The sequence below is a fragment of the Haliotis rubra genome, unplaced genomic scaffold (assembly GCF_003918875.1).
Source record: "Haliotis rubra isolate DU_JTF1 unplaced genomic scaffold, ASM391887v1 Scf521, whole genome shotgun sequence".
Taxonomy (NCBI): domain Eukaryota; kingdom Metazoa; phylum Mollusca; class Gastropoda; order Lepetellida; family Haliotidae; genus Haliotis; species Haliotis rubra.
This window is the reverse complement of record NW_025767215.1, coordinates 126,346-153,956: the sequence shown is the minus strand read 5'-3', so window position 1 is coordinate 153,956 and position 27,611 is coordinate 126,346. Positions and strand designations below refer to the sequence as shown.

The following is a 27,611-nucleotide window of genomic DNA, read 5'->3' as shown; positions in this document are numbered from 1 at the left end:
CCAGCAAACTTACTAAATACATTATCAGGTGTCTGGACTTTCTGGTCCGTCGGTTGCTTGATTGTCTTTAAGGACCACCACCGAAATTCAGGAGTACTGCTGTGCATTGTCAGGCAAGGAAGGAATAGTTTTATGGGCAGGACATGCGTATCCTTTTCAAGAACACCTGGAGTCATTGCATGGAAGTCATTTAACATTGTATGCCCAACCTGTCTGGAAAGGTCGATAAGTTGAGTAAAACAAGTATGGCGACTAAAGGTGAATAATAAAAGCTTAAAGAGTCATTTCAATTTCTGCCAAATGCAATCTGTTTTGGGGAATATCAGGTTATTATCTTGCATGGGCGTTTTATCTTTCATGTCTAACATGTCTAGAAAGGCCAAGGAGTGAAGTGAGAAAGTGAACAAAAAAAGCGTTAAGAGTAATTTTATTTGCAAACCTGAACTTGCAGTTAGTCTGAAATGTTAGTCAAACCTGCATAAGGCTAATACAGAATATACTTAGATTAATGAGGCGTATTTAAAAACAAGTCTCCGTCTGTATCAGTAAATAAAGAAAATGTATGGACATACCATGGCTAATGACTATGTAGCGTCAGAGAGAGCATAAACAATATTCCATCCACTCACGGCGGGGATCACCATGAATCGGCATCGTACGTTGTACCAATGGGGAATCGTAACAGGTATCCTAGATTCATTAGATCACTGTAAGTAGATCTTACACATAGTGTTCACAACATGGGCCCAACTTGGAATTAGAACCCGGTCAGCCTACAACGCACAAATCAACACGTGCAATGCGATGTCCAAGTTAAGTAAAACTTCATCTGTTTATAATTACATCACACATTGTACCAGCAGGACATCGGAAAGGGTTTACTGAAGACTTAACCAGTGCTCTAGGTAACCTGGCATTTGGCCTTGATATTTACACTGTGCTTACCCACAATCATTAGATCATTCTTAATAGATCCTCCTTTGGGTGTTCACAACCTGTGAACTAGAACCTGGTCTGCCCACGTGCAAGACAAGACTTTAAGCACCGAGCTATTAACTGATCTGATGCACTTGAACTGCATGCGATGACAGTTTGATGTTGGCACTTCCGGTCACCTATCAGTCGCATAAAAGAAGCAATTAATATCTTACACCATTATTGGTTGACCAATACATCGTCATAGGGAGCTAAAAAAAATTCTTTTCATAAGGGTTTGTCTGTGAGATGTTCTCAACATCGTTGTCCTCCAAAGATTCTATCGTTTCATAAGGGTTTTCCTGTAAGGGGTCCTCAACATCGTTGTCATCGATGACAGTGTACTCTGCTCATCCTCTTGACTCCCCGGGTCAAGGGTAATATCCTCAGGGACTGGTTGGATGTATGAGGCAACGTGGAGGCGGTTATCTAGGTTTGCCTCGTCATCGTGAAGATTGTTGTCATCTTGAAGCACTGGATCGAATATCATATCTTCAGTTGCTATGTGGATGTGTGATGTGTCATCACAGTCTGTGTCGAGTGATCCATCATGGACATTGAAGTGAAGACTTGTGTATCCATCTGGAGATACGCTTGCATCCTGACGTACTGTGCCTGTGACGTTACCTGGTCTGTTTAGGTTCCTGTTGCATGCCACATCCATTACAAAAAGGCTGATTTGATCGTCTTCCAAGAATTGGTCAGAGGTGTGTCTGGAAATCGAAACAAATAACACAATAAATTGTTGTTTTTGTTGAATATAATCTCCTAAACTACTCTCGACATGACATTCAGATATCAAAGTACTATTTGAAATGGTCTTACATATGTTTACAACATGGTTATACTGAATAGTAAACCCATCAATCTATCGTGTGTGCGTGTAAGTGAGTGTGTGCATGCGTGCGTGCGTGCATGTGTGTGTCTGATTAAAATAATTACGTTCTTCAAATTATCCGTCGTCCTTGCCTAATTCAATGTTCCATGTTAATCAAAGGGAATGTCATGTGCAACTTACGATCTTTTTCTCCAGACCCAGAAAACCACCCGAAATAGTACAGTCATAAGGACAAATCCTAAAGGAGTTCCAATGGTCTTCACGTAACGGCCGTTTTCCCATCTGTTACACAATCTCTGAAACAATTGAACAAATATAGTCAAATGGGATTTTCACAATAAACTTACACATCTAAATTGGAACTGTGAAGGTGACAGTATTATTGCTTTTGCTTTCAAATGACACTTTAATGAGTTGCAGTTTAAATCTTTCAATAAGGACCAGGTATTGTTCTGTTGTATTGCTTCGTAGAGATATGTGAGGATTCAAGTTACGTGCATATTTTCCAGCATCCTACCCATGTTCACAAAAGAGTGAGTGAGTTAATTTAGTTTTACGACGCTTTTAGCAGTATTCCAACAATATCAGAAATGGGCTTCACACATTTTACCCATGTGGGCGATCGAACCCAGGTCTTCGGCGTGGCGTGCGAACGCTTTAACCACTAGGCTACCCCACCGCCCTCGACAAAAGAGACGTCTATCTGGATTGTGTGGTCTATTGGCTTGACTGATTACATGTCAATGTATGACAGACTGCCGTCATAGAGTATTGCGTAGCGTCACACAACAAATATACAAACATTCTTACAAAGGACAAACACATTTCATGTCATGAGCTAAATTCAAATAATGCATAGGTTTTTTCATTGACATTAACATGATATCGAAACGAACCTCTGTTGCCATCGTTTGGATCACCGTAATCTTCGCCTTCTCTTCTTGTTGACGTGGGTACACTGGAAGAGGCAGATATTCATTGATGACCTCGTCAGGGTTGGATTCGAAGATCATAATTAATGAAGCACTCTCTAGAATGGAGCCGTTCTCCAAAGCAAAATAGAGTTGTATGTACGTTGTAGTATAACTGAAACATATAGTCAAACACAAACTTAGTTACAAGGAGGATTCTCAAGGAAAAGCATTGAAGTCATCGTAAACCGCTGTTTGTTTCACTGTTGGATGCAAAATATTTTAAAACACGAACTTGATAAAGATCGTACCATTCATTACAGGTAGGACACTCAAATACTGGAGTCATTGTGTGCTGGCACAGCAACACCCAGTTTACCACTTACTTGCTTTCTTTCTGTGTGTTTGTTGTAAACTTGACATCCACTTTTCCAGGAATTCCCCCGAGTTCGGTGATGAGTCTGTTCAGGCCAAAAGCCAAGTCACCTCTTTTTGTATGATCAATCTCACCCAGGAGCGTGATGTTGATAATATCTGTATTTACACAACTTGCAGTTCTTATAAATATGCATAGAATACGTAAATAGCTAGGAGACAACCAAAGAGCATGAAAGAAATATTCCCTTTAGACTGGAGTCATAGGCAGAGTTATCGTATATTGAAACTGTGTTTATTGTGCGATAATTCATGATGCCGGAAATGACGCTAAAATAAAAGAAAACAATTACAGTTCAAAGTTGAAAAACTGGGATAATATTCCACTTACCAACAGCATGACTGCATCTTTCCCCTATCCATGCAAAATCACAGTTACACTTGAACCGAGTTGCCGTCAGGAAGTCCGGTGTACAATTCCCTCTGTTACAGGGGTCGCTGTCACAGTAATTCACCTTCTCTGCGCATGTCTCGCCAGTCCACTCTACAGAACATGTGCAGTTGAAGGCTGTTTCGTTTCCGTGACATGTCCCTCCGTTCAGACATGGTGCCAGTACACACTGGTTGATGATGTTTTCACATCGCCTTCCTAAACAAAGTTGAGGAAGTATATGACGAGGAACAAGCAGCATGTAATAAACACCTTACATGAACTAATAAACAGAGGCTGCTACTGCTTGCCACGGGAGCTGCCCGTTGAGTAAATAACGCTTTTGTTGCTGTTTAACCCTTTAACCGTTGGACAATTACACGCCAAAATGACTGGTAGTCTAGGTCAAGTGACGTGTATAATGGCAACACTTGCTAGAGGGGTACAGAAAATACGTTATCTTGACAACCAGGTAGACTTTGTCTTTGCTTAAGCCGCGATGGTTGGGTGGGTTAGATCGCTGACGTTGTGTACTGGCGATTAGATGCTTGTCTCTGAGAGTGTGTGTTCGACTCCCGGACAGGACTGAACCCCATAAATTACTAGCGTCTGCACGTCTCTGAGAAAGTGTAATCCCAAATTGTTAGCGTAACTGGGACAGGATCCCCCACAGTAAAACTGACGATCCACAGGGCTGCGTTCTTTCACCGCTTTTATTTATCTTATTGTTTTAGTACTTCTGTCGACTGTTTTACCGGGTGCTACCAATATGACAGAACGTGCTTAATCCGGATTTTTGGGCACTGGCGTTCTATATAACAACTAATTATAGCTCTCTGTGGCTAGTAATTCAGAAAAAACACAGAAATGATCATTTTTACGACATGGTAATTAGTTAATCACCAAAAAGTGATGTGAACAAGGTAAACGAAGATATAGAAGTTATTGATGATTATTAATACCGTTGTACGAATCTTGATTCACAATTTTTAATACAAATACATATGAACAAAAATTATGTCTCCCTTACCTCCCCAATATGGGAAACGATTGCCACCTGTACCTCCCCAGAGCAAAATGGGTGACCCCCTTAAGATCATCATCACCCCTAACCCCACTCATCAATCATGAACGGTCCCTATGGAGAGTAGATAAACGACCTCGGTGACATTTGGCCATCAAAGCTATTCATAAACATTCGGAATATAGAAGTTCATTAAAGACGTGCGCAACAATGATATTCCAACACTCGGTATATGACTGGTTAACCATCTCTGGTAAAATAATGATATTGCATACCTAAGCATTTCCACGTGATATTTTAGTGAGATGGTAAAAATATACATCTGTACCAAGGAAGGATCTCGTGCACATCTGGTATTCTGTTTTCAGTGTAGTTTCGCATCAACACAAAAAATCGTGATATACTGCTCACACTTTGCTAAGGATCACAAAAATTCCCAACTTTACTTAAACATAGATTGATAATTTGAAATTGTATCTATTTAAAACTGGATAAATATTGATATGGTAACCCATCTTTAGGCAAAAAGCGACTTATCTAACCATATGCACTTGATACATCAGTAATCATAAAAATGGTTTTCATGGCACCAATCAACTATTTTGCAAATCATGGAACGAGTCATTGACAAGTACACAACACCTGTCAATAGCAGGCATGGGATCCACAAGATGCAGCGACATACTGAAACCTAGGACCCATGCTTACAATAAGCTTAGATATTTAAACCAAATTAGACCCCACCATAGTTTTCTGTTGAATCAATGATTTGATCCTTAGCAAAGTGTGAATAGTATATATAACAAGAAGCGGACATGTATTCAGCTCAAAATTTTTACAGACCGTAATAGCTATCTACACTAACATCAGCCATCTGAGCATACCTTCAAAACACATTTTAGCTCCTGTGTGTGTGTGGCACGTGTAGTGACTGTGGTCAGGAGTGGCCTTGCAATGTTTCTCACACGCAGACCCGTACCAGTCCCGGTCACAGTAGGCACGAACCTCAATCTTTAACCTGGAAATAAAACACTCAATACATTTCAGTTTGTCATCTGGTATATCATCTGCTGTGAGCATCAGTTTATAAAAATACCTTATGGTGCCCATTAGATGCGGGCTACAATTGGTCTTCAATAACCCATGCTTGTCGTAACAGGCGATAAACGAGATCTGGTGTCCAGGCTCGCTGACTTTGTTGACACATGTCATCGTATCCCAAATGCCTAGATCGATGTTCAAGCTGTTGATTACTGGATTGTCTGGTCCAGACTCCCTTTTTTACAGAAATCCGCCATATAGCTGGAATACTGCGTAGTGCGGATTTAAACAACAAACCAAAATCTTGATATTTATGACATAGTATGACTACTCACAATGTGGCTCTAATTTGATAACGAATTGAATATGAAACCATCCACATCACGGTCAGTTGCATTATTCAGAAAGAATAGTGAGAAGATAATTAAGTTTAATGCTTGAATGTATCATACGAGGATTTGCATTGTGTGTTAATAGGCTCTAAAGCTTATTTTCGATTCACTTTGTGCAGTTAACGTCTTGATGGAGGACCAAATTACAGTCGCCAGCACTGAGACAGTCGGGTAAATGATAGAAGCATTTACGGTCAATACAAAGAGACCATTTTATCTAAATCCCTAGATCTAGAACATAATGCTTTTAAGTGTCCATCGAAATAGTAACTTGATCGCAAACATAAAATATTCTCATTTACATAAAATATATCAGGCACCATCTGCGGATTTTCATCACTAAACAGTCAATATTTAATACATTCCTGTTTCAGAAATATGGCTGTGTCTATATCTAGACTTTCGCCATGAGTAAAATCATGCTAGCACTATTCTGGTGCAAGACGATAATGACACAAACCCAATAATTTGATATACATGTAACAGTTGCAGTTTTGTCCTTTGGAAGTATTTATGACTAAACAACTCGGAAAAGTTTCGTTTTTATTGATTTCTCGACTTGATTCATCCCAGATCTATCACAGTCTGACTCACTTCATCCTTCCCCACACAGTGTATGGGGTGTACACAGCTTCCTGTTGTGTAGTCAGATACTGCCGGTGCTGTTTTAGCTTCAAATTTCGGCAACAAACCTACCGGTATTGCTGTGGGTGCATGTATGATGAAAGGATTTGGTATTCCTTGAATGTTACTTCCAAAGTGGATTATGTTGTGGTTGTCTATGTAGCTTGTGGCGTTCTTGTAAGCAGAGCAAGGCTTTCTTCCGTCAGGGCTGGAATAATATAAGATCGTTGTATAGCTCACATCTACAGGAAACCCTACCAATTATAATGCCACACTGTACATTGAAAACACAGCTAAGACATGTATTTATTAGATATACCACGTATCTGCCAACGTCGACCTCGTCTGGCCAATCTCAATCGACGACGACTGTTTTGCAGAGTCAGATGCACTCCGCGGTCGGGTAGACGTGCTCGAAAACCATATTCTCACAGTCGCCGGTACAGTGTATGTCGACAGATACGGTGTCCTAGTGCCGTCGCTGCCGTTGATGACGCCGTTACAAAACTATACTGAGTCAAAAAAGAAACTTCACAAAATGTAATTTGAAAAATAATGAATAATTTTTCTCTGATGATACATCTATGTATCCGAAATGGGATCCCTATCTTTCCACTCTAGAAAAACGTTAGCAAAACCCACTCAAACCCATCTATTCGTCGTGCAAATGACGTTAGTGCCAAATTAGGTTTTGCACGTGCAGTCGATCACGTGATCTTCGAATCGAAGTTTTCTTCATATGCACGTGTTTGCATTGGCCTCAAGAATTGAAAAAACACTTTTAAACCACAGTTCTAACAGTACTTGAAATGCCACGATTGTCAAATGTGCAACGTGAACGTGCCGTTGGCATGTTGCAAGCGGGAAGTTCAGTTATTGACATCGCAAGAGCAATGGGATGCAGCCGTCGTACTGTGTATGACTTGCGAGGTCGTCTACAACAAACTGGCACCACTTCTGATCGCCCAAGGTCGGGTCGTCCACGTGTGACGTCACGATAAGAAGACCGTCAAATCGTCCTACGTCACTTACGTGACAGATTTCAGCCGGCTACACGAACAAGGGCTGAGATGTTTAGAGGTCGACTGTCCTCACAGACCATTCGAAATCGGTTGCGGGCTGCTCCATTCTCGACGTCCATATCGTGGGCCAATATTGACGCCGTTTCATCAACGTCAACGTCTGCTGTGGGCCCAACGTCACCTCCGATGGACCCAGAGAGACTGGAATCGAGTCGTCTTTAGCGATGAATCCAGGTTTACCCTCAGAATCGCAGACGGCAGGCATAGAGTCTGGAGACGACGTCGTGAACGGTATGCCCAGTGTTGTTTACAGGAAGTCGACAGATTCGGGGGCGGAAGTTGCATGGTGTGGGGTGCTTCCTGTGGGAACAACCGTTCCCAACTTCTGGTCATCCGTGGAAACCTCACAGCTGCTGCTTACCGCGACCAGGTGCTCACCCCTGAACTCGTTCCTTTCATGGCGGCTCATGGCCCAGGTCTACAGTTCCAGCATGATAATGCTCGGCCGCATACCGCGATGTTGACACGAAATTTCCTTCAAAACGCTGGAATCAACGTCATGGACTGGCCATCGAGGTCCCCTGACTGTAATCCAATAGAGCACGTTTGGGATGCACTTGGGAGAAGGCTTCATGGTCTAAGGAACCAACCTCAGAATGTGCAGGAACTTGGCGCTGCCTTGCAAGAGCAATGGCGCAGAATCCCCAACCACGTCTTCACAAGCATCAGGCAGTCGATGAGGAGACGGTGTTTGGCAGTGGTGAATGCGCGGGGCGGCCATACACGATATTGAACTGAGAAATTTCGTATTTTTATTCTTGTGATTTGACATTCTGTATACCCATGTTTTGGAACGGCGGTGTAGCCTAATGGAACTGATTATGGCACTGTCAGTGTATCGAGTACATCACACGGATCTCAGCAATGAAAAAATAACAATTTAACCATCTTACCATCACTTGTTCTTTTATAGTGCCCTGAAGAAAGAATGTGAAGTTTCTTTTTTGACTCAGTATATTTCTCACATAAATTGTCAGGATGTGGCGATCATCACCGGGCGTTGTCACATGTGGTCGACCATTCCTTGGCCTGTCTGACGTATTGCCTGTTTGTCTTAGTCGCTGCATCTTATTCTGATGACAGTTGCTCGGGTTCAGCCGAAGGTTCTACCAATGACGATGTGGATAGTTCCTTGTCACATTTCCTTTTCTTTTTACTACTTTGTTGCTCACGTGATGCGTAGGCTGTTTTATACCGTCAGTATGCACGTTCATTTCGTCATACATCAGAAAACGTCGTTTTGTTTTTTTGCGACATTATATGCGATTCGTTAACTTTTTCGCCGTTTGTTCCCGGAAAGAATGGGTCTGTACGTGTTTGACTTGGCTGAGTATGGTTTTATCACTTCATTTTCACTTTTGTGAATTTTTATGTAATATTTTGCGGTGTATACTTTCTTTGGGCAATAGTTAATGTAGCCAGAATGATTTTCAAACCAAATGTATCGGCGTTACAAGCATGATTCCGCACTTTCTATTGAAGTCAAATAAGGGGTGGTGTGGTTCTGGTACTGATGGTTTTAATTTGTACAAACCTTTGCTTACAGACTAGTTTTAAAAATATGTGATAATCTAGATGTAATCCTGTCCTTCGATGACACCATTTTAAAAATTCTCTTTAGATTCATTCTTAATTTATGAGTTCCTGTTGTCACAATATGGCTGAAATATTACCGATGCGACGTAACATTTAAACTCACTCAAAATGTGTTTCCCTTACTAGTATGTTTTGTTATTGAAGGAGTAAACGTTCCTCACCCATCAATGCAAATGGTAAACTTAGGGTCGCACTTGTCATTACACCACACGCGTAGATGATTGTCACAAAACTTCCCACTGATTTCCTTGCCATCCGACCAGTAACTGATGAATCGAATGTCCAGTTTGCCGTCAGTCCTCGCACGCTGTCGAAGCAAGAAGATAAGAATCACACATGTGTTTAAATTTTATAATTAGAGCACAAATTCCACTTTAATGATGTATTACTTGTCTCAGAAACATAAACAATTCAAATAATTGTGCTCAATAGATTTTCGGGAAAAAGAAAATTGGGATTGGACAATTCACGATGATACTTATTGAGGAAATGTCTTGTTTGATTGATTCAGTGTAAAATGTTTACACAAAAAAAGCAATACACATTCTTACACTATAGAGTGAGCGAGTTTAGCTTTTTAAGCCGCTTTTAGCAATATTCCAGCAATATCACGGCGGGGGTCACCAGAAATTGGCTTCACACATTGTACCCATGTGGACAATCGAACCCGGGTCTTCGGCGTGACGAGCGAAAGCTTTAACCAGGAGGCTACCCCTCCGCCTACTTAAACTTTAGAACTTTATGATGTGTACTAACAAAATTAATCTGTGAAATGTGGAACTTCCTCATTGATATTATACATGTGTAATTAGGCAATAATGTGAGGGAGTTTAGTTTTACACAGCACTCAGCAGTATGCCAGCTATATGGTGTCAGTCTGTAAAATAATCGAGTCTGGACCAGACAGTCCAGTGATCAACATCATCAGCATCGTTCTACGCAATTGGGATACGATGACATGTGTCAACCAAGTCAGTGAATCTGACCACCCGATCGCATTAGTCTTTTCTTACGACAAGCTTGGGTTACTGAAGATCAGTTGTAGCCCGGATCTTCATGTGTGGAAATTTGGGGATGAGACAAAGATTTTGTGAAAATAACATAATATAATCAGAGACATGGTTAGTGTAATCTTGATGTGGTGAATGATAGGAGGTTTAAACTATCAAAATGGGTGACCAATATTTTATCTTGTATGGACTCTTTTGAATACAGGATTCCACAAGAACATTATACAATATACATGTCTCTTCGTTCATTAAATAACACTTCACTGACCCTTCCTCGTCGATAACATCTGTATAACATTTGCGGATAAGACATAAACAGTGAGTAAACATACCTTTGGCCACCAATTGTGCTTCCCTTCCAGCTAAAGTATGTCTCTTTATGCATATCAATTTGAAGTTGAACACACGGAAATTTGGACTAGCATTTTAACGAAAGTTTCAAGTATATCGGTAATCTGATATCGTTCGGTTTTTGCCTAAAATCAAATTCCCTTCCACTGATTTAGCCAACAAAACTAAACACAAAATATAATCATGAATTGTAATTGATAGTTACATAGCAATAAAGAAAGAACAAAATAAACGAAGACTGTCTTGCAAGGGGAATGATTTCAAGGTTCCAGCAGTTAGCCCTCTTTACGTGGGCAATATTCTAGCATGTGATCAGTAACCATATCACGAAATGGACATTTTCACAGTGTGATGTATGGAAGCGTCCACGAGTCTATTGACGTTAATGGCTACAAGACGGCGGTGATAAAAGTATTAAGTACCTTCCCTTGTTATTAACAGCCACAGGAGTAAAGTCACCCCTTGGCGTCCTCCCGTCGTCTTCATCTTCCAAGTAGTTAAGAATAAGCTTTGCCACCGGCATCGGGTTTTGGATAGTGTATCAAACACACTATATAGCTGAATGACTTATCTAACATGCTTTCACCACTTCCTGTTAATTGCTGACTCGTTTGTATTCTAGTTTCACTACTACCCTTTATGTATACTCTATATTGTTAGGTTTCGATTTGATTGTTTCATACGGAAATCCATAGAGTCAGTCAATGGTGTGTTGCAGACAGCAATTAAATAGCAAATATTCCAGAGGAATGTGTAAATAGTATAGGTAAATAATATAATTGAGGAGACAAATCGAGCTTTCATCAAACAAACTTGTGATAAATTTTGTGAGGGTCTTTTTGTTAACTGCTTCGACTTTTTATTGTAGTCTTTATTCACTTGTCTACATTGTCAGGTTTAGATTTGATTGTTTATTGCGGAAATATAACGGAGTGAGTCAGTGTTGTGTTGCAGTCATTTGGATATCAGTTACTAAGCATTTAAGAGAAACGTGTAAATAATATTTGTAAATATTATATTGAATAATATAGTAAAAAGGTCTACATCGAACAAACCTTTAAACTGATATAGTAAGAGTCTTTTTCACGCGGCCTCCTTACCCACCAACTGAGATTGACCACGTGTCCGATCCATTTAGTCGCCTCTATCGAGAAACATCCGTTGCTTGGAGCTCATATTGACCATAGTCTTTGTGAAGCTGTGGTAATAATTGTACCTTTAAAACATGAGGCTGACAAAACAATGACGATACTGGTAGTTACCAGGAACTAGGTCCAAATATAGAGTAATATTGTCAGATATAGCGTGTATAAACATAACATGATGACTGAGTGTTTCTGTTACTTTTATTTGTGAATTATTACATCAGTACAGATAACAAAGGTATTTTTAATATATTACAAAAACTAGTTTCAAACAGGATATAGTGCCCGTCGCGAACACTGGTCACGGATATGAAAGGGAAACATAGATTCATACATGCAAGGAAACTTTATACATATGAATAAAAACATAATATCGGGACATGTATAAATCATCCTACTGTTATGTTTTAACTTTCTTGTGGTAATTATACTAAGGAAATTTCAAGTATTCGTTTCAATACACCTTTTCTCAAAAGAACATGTTCTCTGATAATTTCCTTGACTTAGATATTTGTTGAATACTAAAAAAAATCGAGTCTGTGATGAAAAAAATGTAAACATAAACATGGACTGAACAAAGCAAACACATGTACACGAGGATGAATAATTAGAATATGTCCAATTTCGTTGCAGAGAACGGCTGCAGCGAATGAATGAATGAACGAATGAATGAATATGTACTTTTCGAAAATGGTTTGAACAAAGATGTTGTTTGGAAATAGACCTAGTATGCTTCCATATTAGTGGTATACTTCCTGTAGACTTAACATAAGCAGATCCGAAAGTGTAGCTATATGAAACTCAACTTTTACCACAGTCAAATCTACGTCTATTCTCCTATGACATTACTTTATGCATGTGGTGAGTGTTTAGAATTCGATGGAGTCAAATGTCAGTTGTAAACGGATAATTGCCAACAAAGTACATCTTCGTCATTGTATAAACTGAAACACGTCTGTGTTGATTATTTTCTGACTGCTCTCATACAATACAGCTTAACTACTGCTGGGTGAGGCGTTTAACAGCAAGCGCGCACTTGTCTTTTGGGTCAAATCATTTCTACTGGTATACGTCACAGGTAACGAAGGTTTACTGCATATACAATTTGTTTGCAAAATGCTGTGGACACACGAACGGGACTGAACCGCACATCACTATCCTGACCAAAAAATATCACGTCATATACATTTATGTATGTATGCTCAAGGGGCAATTCTTAATGTGTCACTGACACGGGTAAATACAAAGTGGAACTACTGTCTACAGTTTCATTTAATCTACAAGACCCTTTGCACGTTCAGGAGAATTTGTGCCGGGACTACGATCTATTACACTGCTACTTCTAGTACAATGTGTATTGCAGTCAGAGAAATTAGTACACAAAATGATAGCTTATGCTTCAATACCTATTTAGCCTTTGCAAAACACGGTTATTAAAAATGTACGTCCTCATAAAGATTCTCCGTTGCCCCATCTACATTAACGTCATCGATGACAGTGTAGTCATTGGATCCTTTCTCACAGCTACCAAGTGTTGCATAGTTGCTGTTGTCTGGTGTAGGTGTAGCTAAACGACTACAACGGTTCTCGTCAGGACGCGTGTCGTGAAATGGTTGGCTGTAGGAAGCGACCTCTTGACGCGAGCTGTGTCTGGCTGCGGCTCCGGAACGTCTGTATCCGTCTGTGGATGCTCTTGCGTCCTCCTCACAGCCTGAGGTAGGTCTGTGCTGGCCCTGCACGGTCCTGTTTACTACATCCATTTCAATGACGTTTCCCTGATTGTCTTCAAGCATTTGTCCCGATCCATGCCTTAAACAAACATCCAAAAATTTCATATATAGTTAAAACCCGTGAAGACAATTTGCATTTTGAGAATAGATAAAAACAACAAATATTTGTGTCAGCATTTATAAACATAAACCCTCAAAGGTAAATAAACTTGTAATAATGAGAAAAACATTGTAATAATTAATGTCAAATGCAGTTAATAACTAACCCAGACACAGTACTTACGACTTTTTTCTCCACATGAGGAATGATACACACAGTGCCACCAGCACAAGTCCAGCAGAGAGAGCTCCAACCACCTTATACCAGTTACTCTTGAACCAACTTCCCTGTTGTAACAGACACATGGATATCAGATTGATATCACATCCATGTCACATGCACACACAAATCAAAAATGTCAATTCCTTAATGTTGCATATATTACATATATATTTTCGGACGGATGAGATTGAAGGGAGAGTATGCTTGTTGAAATACAGCTGATCAATTTGTATATAATGCTTTTATGATAACATTCGGGGAATATATTGTCACCTGATGTAAATGCATTTTACCTTTGCTATTCAAAGACGTAATAACATAATGTTTGTCTATAGGCATTGAAACATTTTTAATGTTCATCACACAACATATTTATATCAACAACGTGCGACAACCTCTGTTATATTTTCTTGGGTAGTGATACCAATCTCCTCGTCATCTGTGTCCCTCGCTGGGTAGAGGGGAAGGGGGAGGTGTTGGTTGATGTCAGTATCACTGTGTGATGTAAAGATCTCTCTTACAAAGTCACTCGTTAGGAAAGTACCATTTTCCAGTGTCACATAAAACTGAACTTGCGTGGTGATATTTCTGAAATAAGAATAAGAACTTGTTAATATATTTCATGGTATATCTGTAAACAGAAAGAATAAATATTGTTGTAGCTATTGAATAACACAATGTTCAGTAACTCCTAAGTCCTCATTAAATGGTTTCAAAATAGTGTTTGCTTCAAATATATAGCATTATGAGTGTGTGCTGAATGAAACCCTGATACATCTTGAGTTTCGAAACATCTGAGGATGTGAAGGTATGAAGGTGTTCAGATGTCATTGTGGAATCATTTGAAACACCTTTGATAAACATACATGCTTTCACTGTAGATATGTGTTGAGACCACGACATTCACTTGCCCCTGTATTCCTCCAAGATCGTTGACGACTTTCCTCAAGCCAGTAATGAGACTGCCTTTGTTGTTATGATTAATCACTCCAAGGACGGTGATGTTGGTAATATCTTAAAAAAGGAGTACAAAAAAAACATCGTTGTTTATTTGCTGACCATTGCCCAAGATAATATTTGTTAAGAAATCTAGGGTGTTGGAACATATGCTTCATAAAAGATAATCCCCTTTATAATATAAGAATATTTGATAGTTTCAAAGAAACACAAAGAACATAAATTGTCATATTAAGACAAGTCAAGCGGAGAACAACAAGAAGACAAAGTCATCAGTATCCCCCGCAACGGCAAAATACTCTTTATGAATATGTCTGCTAGTTATCATTATGTGAAATGTTTTGAAGAGTATACAGCAAAGTGGAAGGGGAGTACCGAAAGGTTTTTAAGATCTGCTCAAGAAAGGAACACTACCACCAAATTCAGTTGAAGCGTAACTTGTTGCCATGGAAATGCAACAAGATGACACCCTCATAGTCACAGCCTAAGTCATGTTTCCATGGAAACAGCTAAAAATAAAATTCATATCTGGGTCTAACCCCCAAAAGGCACATCCAGGGATCATGCTTGACATATGTACAAAGTTTGATGAAGCTAGCACGTATAATTTAGGAAATCAGCTCCGGACAAGATGACATCCTCATAGCCTCAGCCTAAGTCATGTTTCCATGGAAACCGCAAAAAATAAAATTCCTATCTGGGTTTAAGCCCCAAAAGCCACATTTAGGGATCATGCTTGATATGTGTACAAAGTTTGATGAAGCTAGCATGTATAGTTTGGGAGATGTGCGCTGGACAAGATGACATTCTCATAGTCACAGCCTAAGTCATGTTTCCATGGAAACCGCAATAAATAAAATTCCTATCTGGGTTTAAGCCCCAAAAGCCACATTTAGGGATCATGCTTGATATGTGTACAACGTTTGATGAAGCTAGCATGTATAGTTTGGGAGATGTGCGCTGGACAAGATGACATTCTCATAGTCACAGCCTAAGTCATGTTTGCATGGACACCGCAAAAAATACAATCATATCTGGGTCTAACCCCCAAAAGGCACATCTAGGGATCATTGTTGACGTGTGTGCCAAGTTTGGTTAAGCTATCATGAATAGTTTAGGAGATATGCTTCGGACAAAGTGTGACGGACGGACGGACACACGGACGGACGGAACTCGTTTCTATATCCCCCGCAACTTCGTTGTTGCAGGGGATAACTAAAACATTAGGACATTGTACGTACAAACTGTAAATTCCAACTTATTCACTTACCAACATTTAGATCACACGTTTCTCCAGTCCATGGAAAATCACATTTGAAGTCTCTTTCATTTTCATTACAGATCCCTCCGTTCAGGCATTTATTCAGGGCACAGTGGTTAGTTACAAGTTCACAATTCTTCCCTGAAACAGATGTTGTTTGTTATTTATTGGTTTTGCTCTAATTCGTTTGGTTAATGGGTTAACTTATTAAGTCTACATGTGATATTATCATTACTGTTGTATCTTCGTGTATAGTCTAGTACCTTCAATCTAGTATGCGAGAATGCATGTGTGCCACTAACTGTCTATTCACCTGTGATTCCCTCCACACACTGGCACTGAAAGCCTCCAGCTGTGTTTGTGCAGCTGCCATCATGTTGACACACGTCCACTCTTTCAGTGCACTCGTCGACGTCCTGAGTACAGTAATCTCCCTTCCATCCTGCAGTAAAGATTACATTCTTCATCCACTTTATGAAACAGATATTTGTGAACAATGTGCAATAAAACTATTCATAACAAACCTTGGAAGCAGATCTTGGCCCCGCTCGAAACCTGGCAACCGTAATAGTCAGTAGTTTGCGCCTTGCAGTATGTCAGACAATCAGAGCCGTACCAGTCAGGATCACAGTAGGCACGAACACCAATACCTAAACTAAAGACAAGACTGTATAGAAAGTCATATTGGGTCAAACATGCTGGAATTTTCATCCCAGGAATAGATACCCTATGGTTGGTGGATTACTTATATATGAACACTACTTTAGTGCCTTATATTACAAATATTTTTTTGGAGGGATGTTGTATCGGCATGGGGTTTGTATCTATCCAAATGCTATGATAAGATTACAAATATTTCTGACATAAAGACTCAATCATTATGGTACAACTCTAATATTTCTATTAGTGGCAATTGGGTTGAATATAGGCACTGGATAGGAAAGGGTATATGTTTTATTAAGGATATGTTTAATGAAAAGGGGGAAATTTATTCCTTTAACAAATTTGTAGAAACATATAATTTAGAGACAATTTTATCCTGTATCAAGGGCTCAAGTCCACAATAGCGAAATATATAAAAAGAAGTTTGATTAATGATTACCAAGAAAGGATATATGATCCTACTCTCCCACTTAATGTATACAGCATAAACAATACACAAAAGGCCAGTACAATGTTTTATCAGATTTTATTTGCTCCAGACTTCAGTACAGATGCCCAAGAAAAATGTCAAAAGTGTTTAAATAGGAAAGTTGACAGATCAGAACAAGGAAATTTTAATCTGATGTCTTATAGATGTACTGAGAGTGTGAATATGACATGGTTCCAATTTAAAATAGTGAATAATATTTTAGCAACAAAAAGCTTCTTGTATAAGATAGGAATATCTGAATCACACTTATGCACATTCTGCGGACAAGATCCAGAAACCATGGTACACCCGCTGTTTGAATGCGTATATATGAAAAAGATATGGAAGGAAGTACAAAAAATGGCTGAAAACTGTTTCAGAGGGTGAAAATAATTTTTCTCTAGAGAATATTATATTTGGATTTAAAGACAAACACAGTAATCCATTGAATGCTGTAATTTTGGTCGTTAAAGAAGCTATTTATAGAAGAAGCAGAAAAAAGCAAACTCTGAATATTAGATATATTAAAGCAGAAGTCATCAAATATTATGAAGCAACAAAATGCCAAAATTTTTTAGCTTCTGGTCCTCCTTCCATACATTATTTGCTAATAATTAAACTTTTATCACAGACTCGTATAACATGTAACACTTCATATACATTTGGGAAGAGCATGATATTGACAATGTGATCAAGGAAACACTGTACCTGTATACTATGAAGTTACCTGTACTGTACTGTACTACTGAGGTAAGTCTGTAAACATGTTACACTTAATGTACATACTTAGTTTGACCATTCTACATATTCGTGAACAGCATGATATTGACAATGCGATCAGGAAACACTGTACTTGTGTTATATGAAGCTACCTGTACTGTACTGTACTATACTGTACTATGCTACTACTGAGGTAAAGTCTGTAAACATGTAACACTTCATATACATGCCTAGTTTGACCGTTTTACATATTTGTGAACAGCATGATATTTGACAATGTGATCAAGGAAACACTGTACCTGTATACTATGAAAGTTACCTGTACTGTACTGTACTACTGCGATAAAGTCTGTAAACATATTTATGGGAATAAAAACATGAAAAAAAAGAAAGAAAAGATTTCATGTGACTTTGTTAGGTTGCTCCATGAATGTCTTACCTTTCCTCGTTAATATTCCACATACATAATTCATATTTTATCTGTTCTCTCTAGGTTTGCTTATTAAATTCGATTTGTTCAATGTTACATTTATGATCTCTGTTAGAATAATACGGCGAACCCAAGGGTAGGATATAAGTACATATTAAGTTGATATCTTTTGCAACTGAAAAAAACTTTTTAGGCAGTTTAGAGAAGATCAAATTGTCAACTAATGGCGATAGTAAAGTGCACACTTTGCTTATAGAATGGTGGATACAAACACATACACCACCAGAAAGTCTACCAAAACCAGATAGTTTTACTACTGGGCTATAGAAAACGTCATACCCGTCCAAACAATTCATATTTGACATGTCGATAACAAACGTCTCAACAAGGCATACTATTTTGAATTTCCGAAGATATTCTAAAAATTCACAGTCGTTTATTTTGTCCCTCAAACCGTTAACGTTCCAGCACAAAAGGGAGAGAGTGGTGTTGTGAGTCACGAGACCACTCTCGGAGTCAGTATTTGTGGTGTCATTGCCGATAGATCCTTGTGAAATAATAACCAGGCCTCGGCCGCTGCCCTATGAGTGTACCGAACGAGAAGGCGTCTTGCTTCTGTTACGTGAAGAGTCGGTCGCCGGTTGCCGCTTGCGTTGACGTGTTTGAATCTGACTACGTGTGGACTCACTGGAATCTTCACGATCTACCGTTATGAGTTTGCCGTCTTTTAAGTATCCGAATTTACCGGTTTCCTTAAGGACTTGTGACTGTTTTCTCTGTCGTGTCGTGAAGTCGCTGGAAATTCTAAGACCATTCTCCTTGAGGACTGGTCTCGATTTCAGAGCTCGGACCTTTTCATTTGACTGTGCGAGTTCCACAATGATGGGACGTGGTTTTGTTGCTTGTTGACGTTTAGCGCCAAGGCGGTGTGCACGAATCACATCAGACGATAGCCATGTCTTAAAAGTCAAGTATTTGCCAAATGTAGACAACACAGTTTCTTTACACGCAATCGACTAAATGCCTCAAGTGTATCTAAGTCGTCGTCAATTTTGGTCATGCGTTCGTCAATGTAATCAACCTCTTCCGAAATGGCGTCAAAATCCATATACATAGTCTCGCTAGTTTGTTTCATGTTCTCTTTGTCCGATTTGATAAGGTTAACTGTTTTATCAAGTTTATCACACCTAGAAGAAATCGACTTCACGTCTTCTTTCATCGATGTTACGTACGTTACATATTAAGAACGAACAATTCCCCAGTGGAAAAAGATTTACCAAACTTTAAGATTCTCAGTTCTCCTGGATCATATATCCTGTCTAAACGGGTTGGTTCGTATTATACATATTGGGACATATGCACTCACTTTAGCTTCCTATTGATGCAATCAAAGACGACTTGTGTGAAACAGATAATTGTAACTTAGAGGCGAACAACTTCCAAACAGAGACCACTTGTAGACAATTGTACCGTATATCGAAAACTGCCGCACGCGGTGTTGTTGGTGTTTGCCAAACTGATTTCAATCACAAGTTGCGTTATAGGATATTCGTAAAGAGCGCCCCAAGGGACATAACTCTATGGGGTTCGCTTGAAATAATGTTCGGCCGGTAGAGCGCGAAAGTGGATTTAATGCAACGCTGCATTAATTCATTCGAACTTTTTAATTCAATATTGTAATCAAAATATGTATTTTGGAGGGAATAAAATATATGGTAGCTTCCCCGAGGGCTGATAGTATCATTGAGAGGAATGCCTTATTTATATCTAGAGAAGTGTGGTGTGAAATAGTGCCTTTAAATTCCCATAAAAACAATTTGGTAATACAATAGTTAGATACCTACTCTTTAACGCACAGGGTAAACATTGGATCACATGTATCACTGCATGGTGGTCCTTCCCACCCTTCACAGCAAAACCCATTGTTGTCCGTTCCGTCTGACGAATATCTGATGAACTTAATGTCCAACTTGCCTTCATTCTTCACCTGCTGAAAGGTGAAAGTCCATAACATAAACGGATATTTTATGGTCCCAGCGGATGCTCCAAAATGGACATTTTAATGCTGATATAAAAACAAATGGTCACCCAGTAAGTATGTGTTATGTACAGACACTAGCTAGACATGAAAGATTTTGTACAGCCAACGATACCCTTTATTGGCTGACTGTACACTTGACCTTGTGATGATCAGACAAAATCTGAATGGACCACTGGTCACTCACATCGAGCACGTGCCGTTTGTGATTTCATTACATGAAGAGGAGGTGTCTCTTCCTTAGCCCGCCAGTCCAATCGCAATACCATAGAGCATGTTTGGGACATTATTGGTTGCAGAACATGCCAGAGAGATCCTCCAGTACATAACCTTGATGTATTAGAACAACCCCCAATCTCAACGTCAAAATCAACGTCTGATACAGTCATTGTTCTCGGTTATTGATACTTGTTTAATTTCGTAAGGATTGTATGAACAGAATCTTGAACATGTTAAAGTATCAGCACTACGAAATGAGTGAATGTTTTGCAAAGTTTGTTTCTCTGAGTAAAACCACAGTTTTTAATTCTTTATGCGTTATTAGATTTGTCGTCTAATTATTCCAGTTATTCAGATCGTAAGTTACACTGATCTTTGAATAAGCTCCTTTGATATGGAAATATGTGGTACTGCAACACCCTTTTCCATGCATATTTATATTCACACATGCTCAGAAAATGTTTACCACACCAAATGAAATCTTCACATGATGTCGCTGTAACCACGCCTTCATGCATAGGACATACTCTTCCGGGATATCGAAAGTTTGTTTCAACTTTCATCACTTTAAAGTTCAACCATGTTAACTCGAAAAGAGTTACTCATTGTCTCTAGTGGCAACACAGATCTCGGAGCTTGCGCTGTTCATCGAATTGAAGACTTCGTAGTTTGACAAGTTGAATATTTAGGAATCTGACATAGAGTGTGCAAGTACGTCTTTAAAGCTTAACTCCTGGGCGATATCAACAGCATCTGTCCAAACCAGCCACACAGCTTTCCGGTTACAAGTTAACACAATACCGACATATCGACAATATCAAAAATGGTTTGTGATGATGGTTGTTTCTCATGTGCCGTCGAAACTTATCCATATCTCATGATCAAGGACACTGTATGTTTTCCCAGGTAGTCACAAGCATAAGGACATAACATGCAGCAAATAACCGGGAAGGCAAATAACCATTCCCACGGAATAACACACTACAAAATATGCCATTATGTAATCGATAACCAAATCAATAGAAACATTTTGGGCGGTGGGGTAGCCTGGTGGTTAAGACGTTCGCTCGTCACGCCGAAGATCCGAGTTCGATTCCAAAAAATGTTTGTGAAGTTCAGTTTTGGTGTCTCCATCTGGATATTGCTGAAAGCGGCGCATAGCAAAACTCCCCCCCCCCCCCTCACTCACTTACTATTTATTTAAATATGGCTATCGTTGAGATTTCCAGATCATGTGATTTCATCTGACTGCGCATAGAAATCACACAATGAAATCTGTTATTATGCATCAACACCTACTGCACGTGCACACAGATGCCAACGTGTGTATGTCTATAATCACTATTGCAACTGAGCTAATGAATGAAGTGAATGTGTTTCGTGCCCCGATTAGAAACATTACCGTAATCATTTGTGAAAATGTTCTAAAAGAACCCAATTTAATTAAAAGCCAAAATGCGAGTTCTCTGTTTCAATATGAGATATATTGACTTTCAAATCAGGCTGTATTCAGCCTGCTTCAAAAATACTGCCCTCTTTAAACATTTCTGAACTTTAAAGTGTATTTAAACAAGATTGCAAATTCACCCCATGCGCGGCAATGATAAACAATCACATAATATTAAGTGTTTAGGTATTTTCCTTAGCCCATTAAAGATGAACAGAGAGAGTCGATTTGAAGTGAGACCTCCTTTTAAGATCATAAAGGGATTAGTTTACCCTTCTTTCATATCGTTGATGAGAAAACAGGATGTCGATAAATGTGGATAGCTCTGTTTTTAATTAGCATTTATGTATTAGCATCCATGTATTAGTGATATTGTTCCAGGTTTGTTGTAAAACGCTGCACTTACTATTCTACCAATGTGATGTTAAGATGGCCGTTAAGAAGTCTGTAGCAGACAAATCAGTGACTGACATCATGAACATCGATCTAAACATTTGTGACAAGATGGCGTGCATTACCCTAGTCTGACCACTGACAGCAAATAATCCGACTAATGTTCTTTCTTCATCAAGATTGACTTTTACTTTCAAATATCAGTCGTATTGGATTTCGGACAATATGAATTAAATTGCTGGCACAACAATCTTTCAATTCTGCACAATAAACACCATGGTTGAATACTGAATGCAAACAGACTAAGAAGGGCAGGATGAAAGATCAAGAAACATTACCACCAACACCCAGCCATGATAAGGTCACAAGTGCCCAAGCATGCCGTAACTCCTAGCAAACTAGTTGTCAGTCTTTGGGTAGTGTTATGTGTATAAATTAAATAGGATTACAAGTGCCCACGCATACCGTAACTCCAAGCAAACTAGTTCTCAGTCTTTGGGTAGTTATGTTTATAAAATTAAATCTCCTTTTCCGTATCAACATGATTTCAAGAAGCATCCCAAGCCATGTCTTCAACATCTCAAGGAGGTTGGCCCTATGAATGAATTAGACATTGCAGATGTATTGGTCAAAATGTTGCCCCAAAACACTTCATGATTCATTCCAGGACATATATACTGCCCAGGGTCAGGCTCGTGATACTGCAACCAAATCTGATAATATCCACAGGGTGGAAGCGCTGTCAACGCGAAATGTGGAGTTGCCCCAAAAGCAACTCCATTTCCTCGCTGGACAGTGAATGAAGAACATGTGGAGAAAGAAGAATGGTAAGTTTTCCCTCGCATTGTTTTGCAAGTATATCAGGTTTTGCCATTTGGCAGACGGGTCTAGAAATTTACAGACTTTCTGTAATAGCTTGATACCCGCTCTATTTATTGCAATTGTGCGTTAAGCGAGGGCACCCTCCTGAGTGTCGAAACAAGATCGCGGAAAATGATCGTTTCAACACGAAATGTGACAATCTCATCAGCAGACACGCCTTCTTTTGCTGTCAATTCTTATATATAGTTATTTTAGGTCTTCATTCGGAGAATAGGCTTCAATGCGTCAGTATTTTTTCAGTTATCGTCGAAAAATCAAACTGTACATTTGATATGGAGTTGCTCACATTTAGCAAACAAATTAAACTGTCCATTGCGTTGTGATTTTACTGTCCAGGAGTTGACAGTTTAGTGTTTTAACCGTCATGTCATCAAACGTTATTCTGGAGATATTTGTTGTGAAGAAGAATGCCTACCTGGCGTATTTTGGAGTATTTATTACGATTTTGTATGATCAAGTACGATTGTACACCCATATTGCAGTTTGTTCAACAGGGATTTAATATAAAACCTCCAAAAAACATGTACATGTACCCCAGGAATAACCAAGACCTTTGCCCCGTTTCACAAACCTCTCGTAAGCCTAAAAGCTCGTAACTTTTCTCGTAGCATTCGTACTTTCTATACTGTAACAATGACTTACGATAGTTGTAGCGTTACGAGAGCTTTGTGAAAAGGGACCAAGGTTATTCCAAAGTATGTACATTGTTCATACTATCATTCAGATATTACCATTGCACATTCGGGTAAAGTACATCACTAAGCATCTGAAAACCAGGGGACATCAAACCAATGTTGAATGTGCGAAATCAAATACAATAAATACTTCCTTTGTTCCAACCGTTGGCACCAGAGATATGGACAAGTCAATGGCCGATGTTAAGGCAGAAATCCAAATGACAGACGAGCAGCAGCCAGACCAGCTACAAATCCAACCGCAAAGGGCCAGGAGAGCTGCAGTCAGGCACTCCCGGGTGCGGCCATGGCTCATAGAGGAGAGGGGATAACAGTTTGGACAGCTCTCCAGCCTCCTAGACACCCATTTGAGGCTGGAGGAACCAGTAGCGTTCCAAAACTACACAAGGTTAACACCACAGCCCTTCGATGAAGTCTCGCAGATGGTGGCCCCAGCAATCGATAGGGAAGTCACCAGTTTCAGGCAAACTCTTCACCTGGACTGAAATTGGGAGTCACACTTAGGCACCTTGAGGTTGGAGACAACTATGGGTCCCTTGCGTATGCCTTCAGGTGTGGAGTGTCCACCATCTCAGAGATGGTTCCAGAAGTGTGACAGGCAATTGTGTCTAGCCTACCTGTGACCCCTGAAGCCTGGACAGACGTAGCTAACCAGTTTGAACAGAGAGGAATATATCCCACGCCATTTGGGGCCCTGGATAGCAGTCAATTACAAAGGCGTCTTTTCGATACCACCCCTAGCTCTGATGGATGCAGTGAAGTTTGTGTGGATCGAGCTTGGTAGAAAAGGACACATGACCACCAAGACATGCCCTTCATCCTTCGCACTCAGGAACTACCACATGAAGCCATACGTCAGAAGGATGTCCAGGGAGGAGAGGACTCTCAAGAGGGAGGAGAATCGTTAGGATCCTGGCCAATAGATTTAGGTGTCTCCTCATGACTCTAGGGCAGAAGCCCAATACTGTGAAGGATATAGTGGAGGCGGCAGTGGCTCTGCACAGCCTATTGAGGCATCCAGGCATTGAAGCACAGTAGGTGGGCCATGAGGATGAAAAGCACCATGTCATCCCAGGGGCATGGAGGACCAAGTGGATTGGCTAGATGTGGATGAACCTTCTGCACCTCTCAGCCACATCAGCTAGAGCAAATGCGATGGATCAGAGGGAACTCCTAAAGGCGCAGTAATTATGATTTCCAGTACATATTTTGGCGCAAGAACTCGTAACAGATTGTGAGCGTCTGTGAAAATTAATCGTATTTACTCGTATCAACTCGTATCTGCTCGTGAGTCATTCGTGTCAGGTCGTGAGAAGTGGGACCAGCGTCACAGATCGTTGGAGATCGTGGCAGATCGCAAAACATCTCCACAGAGCATGGTGTTTGTCTTGTCCACGATTGATTTCGACCACTACGATTTCTAAGCACGATTAGATGCGATATGTTGCGCTTTGTTATGATGCAATACTATCTCATGCTATGATCACGATTGACAATAAAATTGTGTTGATCGTAGAAATATTTTGAACCGTGCAATTTTTTTATACGATCAACACGATTGCCATGACATACCTCAAGATATGATAAGATTTGATAGGATTGCCACGATTAGTCCACAATTTAGACCACGATTTCAATCGTGCCGCGAATCGCTATAGTCTGAACATAGCATTTAGGGGATCCATCACAACAACTACCGTTTCCATTGCCAAGTCTGTGGAAAAGGGTATCAACAACTGTGGAATTTCGACAGTTCATGCTCTAAAATCCATGCAACTACATGGACAGTTACTTCAACGTAAACATTCAACGTAATCGACAGTTTCAACACTCCATATAAAATGAGCAGTTTGATTTTTCGACGATAACTCGAAAAATACTGACTCATTAAAGCCTAAACTCTGAATGAAGACCTAAAATAACTATTTCTGAGAAAAAAAGCGTGTCTGCTGATGAGGTTGTAATATTTCGTTTTCAAACGATCATTTTCTGCGATCTAGTTTCGACACTCAGGAGGGTGCCCTCGCTTGACGCACAATTGCAATAAATCGAGAGGGCGCCAAGCTATTAAAGAGAGGTCTGTAAATTTCTAGACACCTCTGCCAAATGGCCAAAACCTGATATACTTCCAAAATAATGAAAATGCGAGGGAAAGCTGACCATTACTCCTGCGCCACACGTTCTTCTTTCACTGTCCAGCGAGGAAATGGAGTTGCTTTTGGGGCAACTCCACATTTCGCGTGGACATCGCCTCCACCTGGTGATATCTGTTATTTGCTCTTGGGCCTAGATTTTCGAAGCTCTCTTAGCACTAAGATAGTCGTAAGTGCCATACATTAACATTAACTTATCACTATCTTAGCTCTAAGAGAGGTTCGAAAATCTAGCCCCTGAAGCATTGGCCTGATTCATGTCTTGAGATGTTTGAAAACATATAAATACAGATCTAAATTACTCACATCAGACCGATTTCCTCAGCAACAGTTGCTAGCCCATGCTACATTTCATACCCATTTACAATGTTTTATTGACATGTGCAGTTATTCTGTTACTAGTAAAAAGACACGAAAGACACCTGGAAAAACATTACATACAACATAACATCTCTAACGCCCCAAAATGAGGTTGCGTGAGGAGTGAAACACAAAATAGCTAACAGATTATCAGAATGCATTACTGAAAATCAGTGATGACACCAGGTGTTCCCGGAATGTGTAAGCATGTCCTACCCTAGCGGTAGTACAGACTTCCCTAAAATAACTATGTATTAATTTTGCTGACTGACTCTCGGCCTGTATGGGCGGTGGGCACACTAGTGGTTAAAGCGTTCGCTCGTCACGCCGAGGACCTGTGTTCGATTCTCCACAGGGGTACAATATGTAAAGCCCATTTCCGGTGTACCCAGCCATTATTTTGCTGGAATATAGCTAAACGCGGCATTAAACTAAACTCACTTACTCGGCCTGTCTCAAGATAGAACCACAACCTGATCGAGAACTAATGGATATGTGTGTGTGCGTGCGTAGATAGTGTCCATGACTGCTTGCCTCTGCTCTTTCATCATGAAATGATGTCCTCGTCCCAACAATCACAGTGTAGCGGGATTCTATTATGCGTCTCATATTAACCTGTATTCGCTAGGTAATTGATTTATATATCCAAAGCTTTAGTAAGAGTGTATGTGCTTACCGATATAAACAGGAGCCATAGCACGAAAGAAACGCCGAAACTGTATCCCAACCAAGAAGACATCATAACTTCATTGGGTCATCAGAGCTGTTCTTGGTGGAATGTTGTTTCTCAGGTCCCGTTCACAGTTCAGGCGACTGCGATCTTGGACACGACGTTCAGACGCACATCTGTTGTGACGTATCTCAAATGTGACCAAAGCATTGCCTAATGCGCGAATCACTATTGTTAGCTGGGAAGATGTGTGAGAGTTTCCGTTCCATATGCCTCCTTAATTTCCTGATATAACAAATGTTCCCGAGGAACTAAATTACTTTCATCAGACCTCAGCCACATTTACTAGCATACGCTTCTTTTCATACTCTTTCGCTACTCATTTTTTATCCTTTATTGACATTTTCA

At 39.9% G+C, this 27,611-nt stretch overlaps 2 protein-coding genes across 2 annotated transcripts; both read right to left on the bottom strand.

Annotated features, from left to right (window-relative positions):
* Positions 1 to 415: 415 nt before the first annotated feature.
* Positions 416 to 11,172, bottom strand: LOC124252695. Its single transcript, XM_046686349.1, has 9 exons — positions 11,072 to 11,172; positions 10,567 to 10,585; positions 9,450 to 9,595; positions 5,438 to 5,571; positions 3,491 to 3,748; positions 3,111 to 3,258; positions 2,710 to 2,899; positions 1,994 to 2,109; positions 416 to 1,688 (listed from the first exon to the last, which is right to left on the bottom strand). Exons 1-9 carry the CDS (start codon positions 11,170 to 11,172, stop codon positions 1,256 to 1,258), a joined length of 1,545 nt encoding a protein of 514 aa, XP_046542305.1. The 3' UTR covers positions 416 to 1,255.
* An 861-nt stretch (positions 11,173 to 12,033) lies between these two features.
* LOC124252704 (complement component C1q receptor-like) lies at positions 12,034 to 17,013 on the bottom strand. Its single transcript, XM_046686358.1, has 7 exons — positions 16,589 to 17,013; positions 16,378 to 16,506; positions 16,074 to 16,205; positions 14,713 to 14,860; positions 14,242 to 14,434; positions 13,808 to 13,911; positions 12,034 to 13,603 (listed from the first exon to the last, which is right to left on the bottom strand). Exons 1-7 carry the CDS (start codon positions 16,773 to 16,775, stop codon positions 13,228 to 13,230), a joined length of 1,269 nt encoding a protein of 422 aa, XP_046542314.1. The 5' UTR covers positions 16,776 to 17,013; the 3' UTR covers positions 12,034 to 13,227.
* Between the last annotated feature and the right edge of the window lie 10,598 nt (positions 17,014 to 27,611).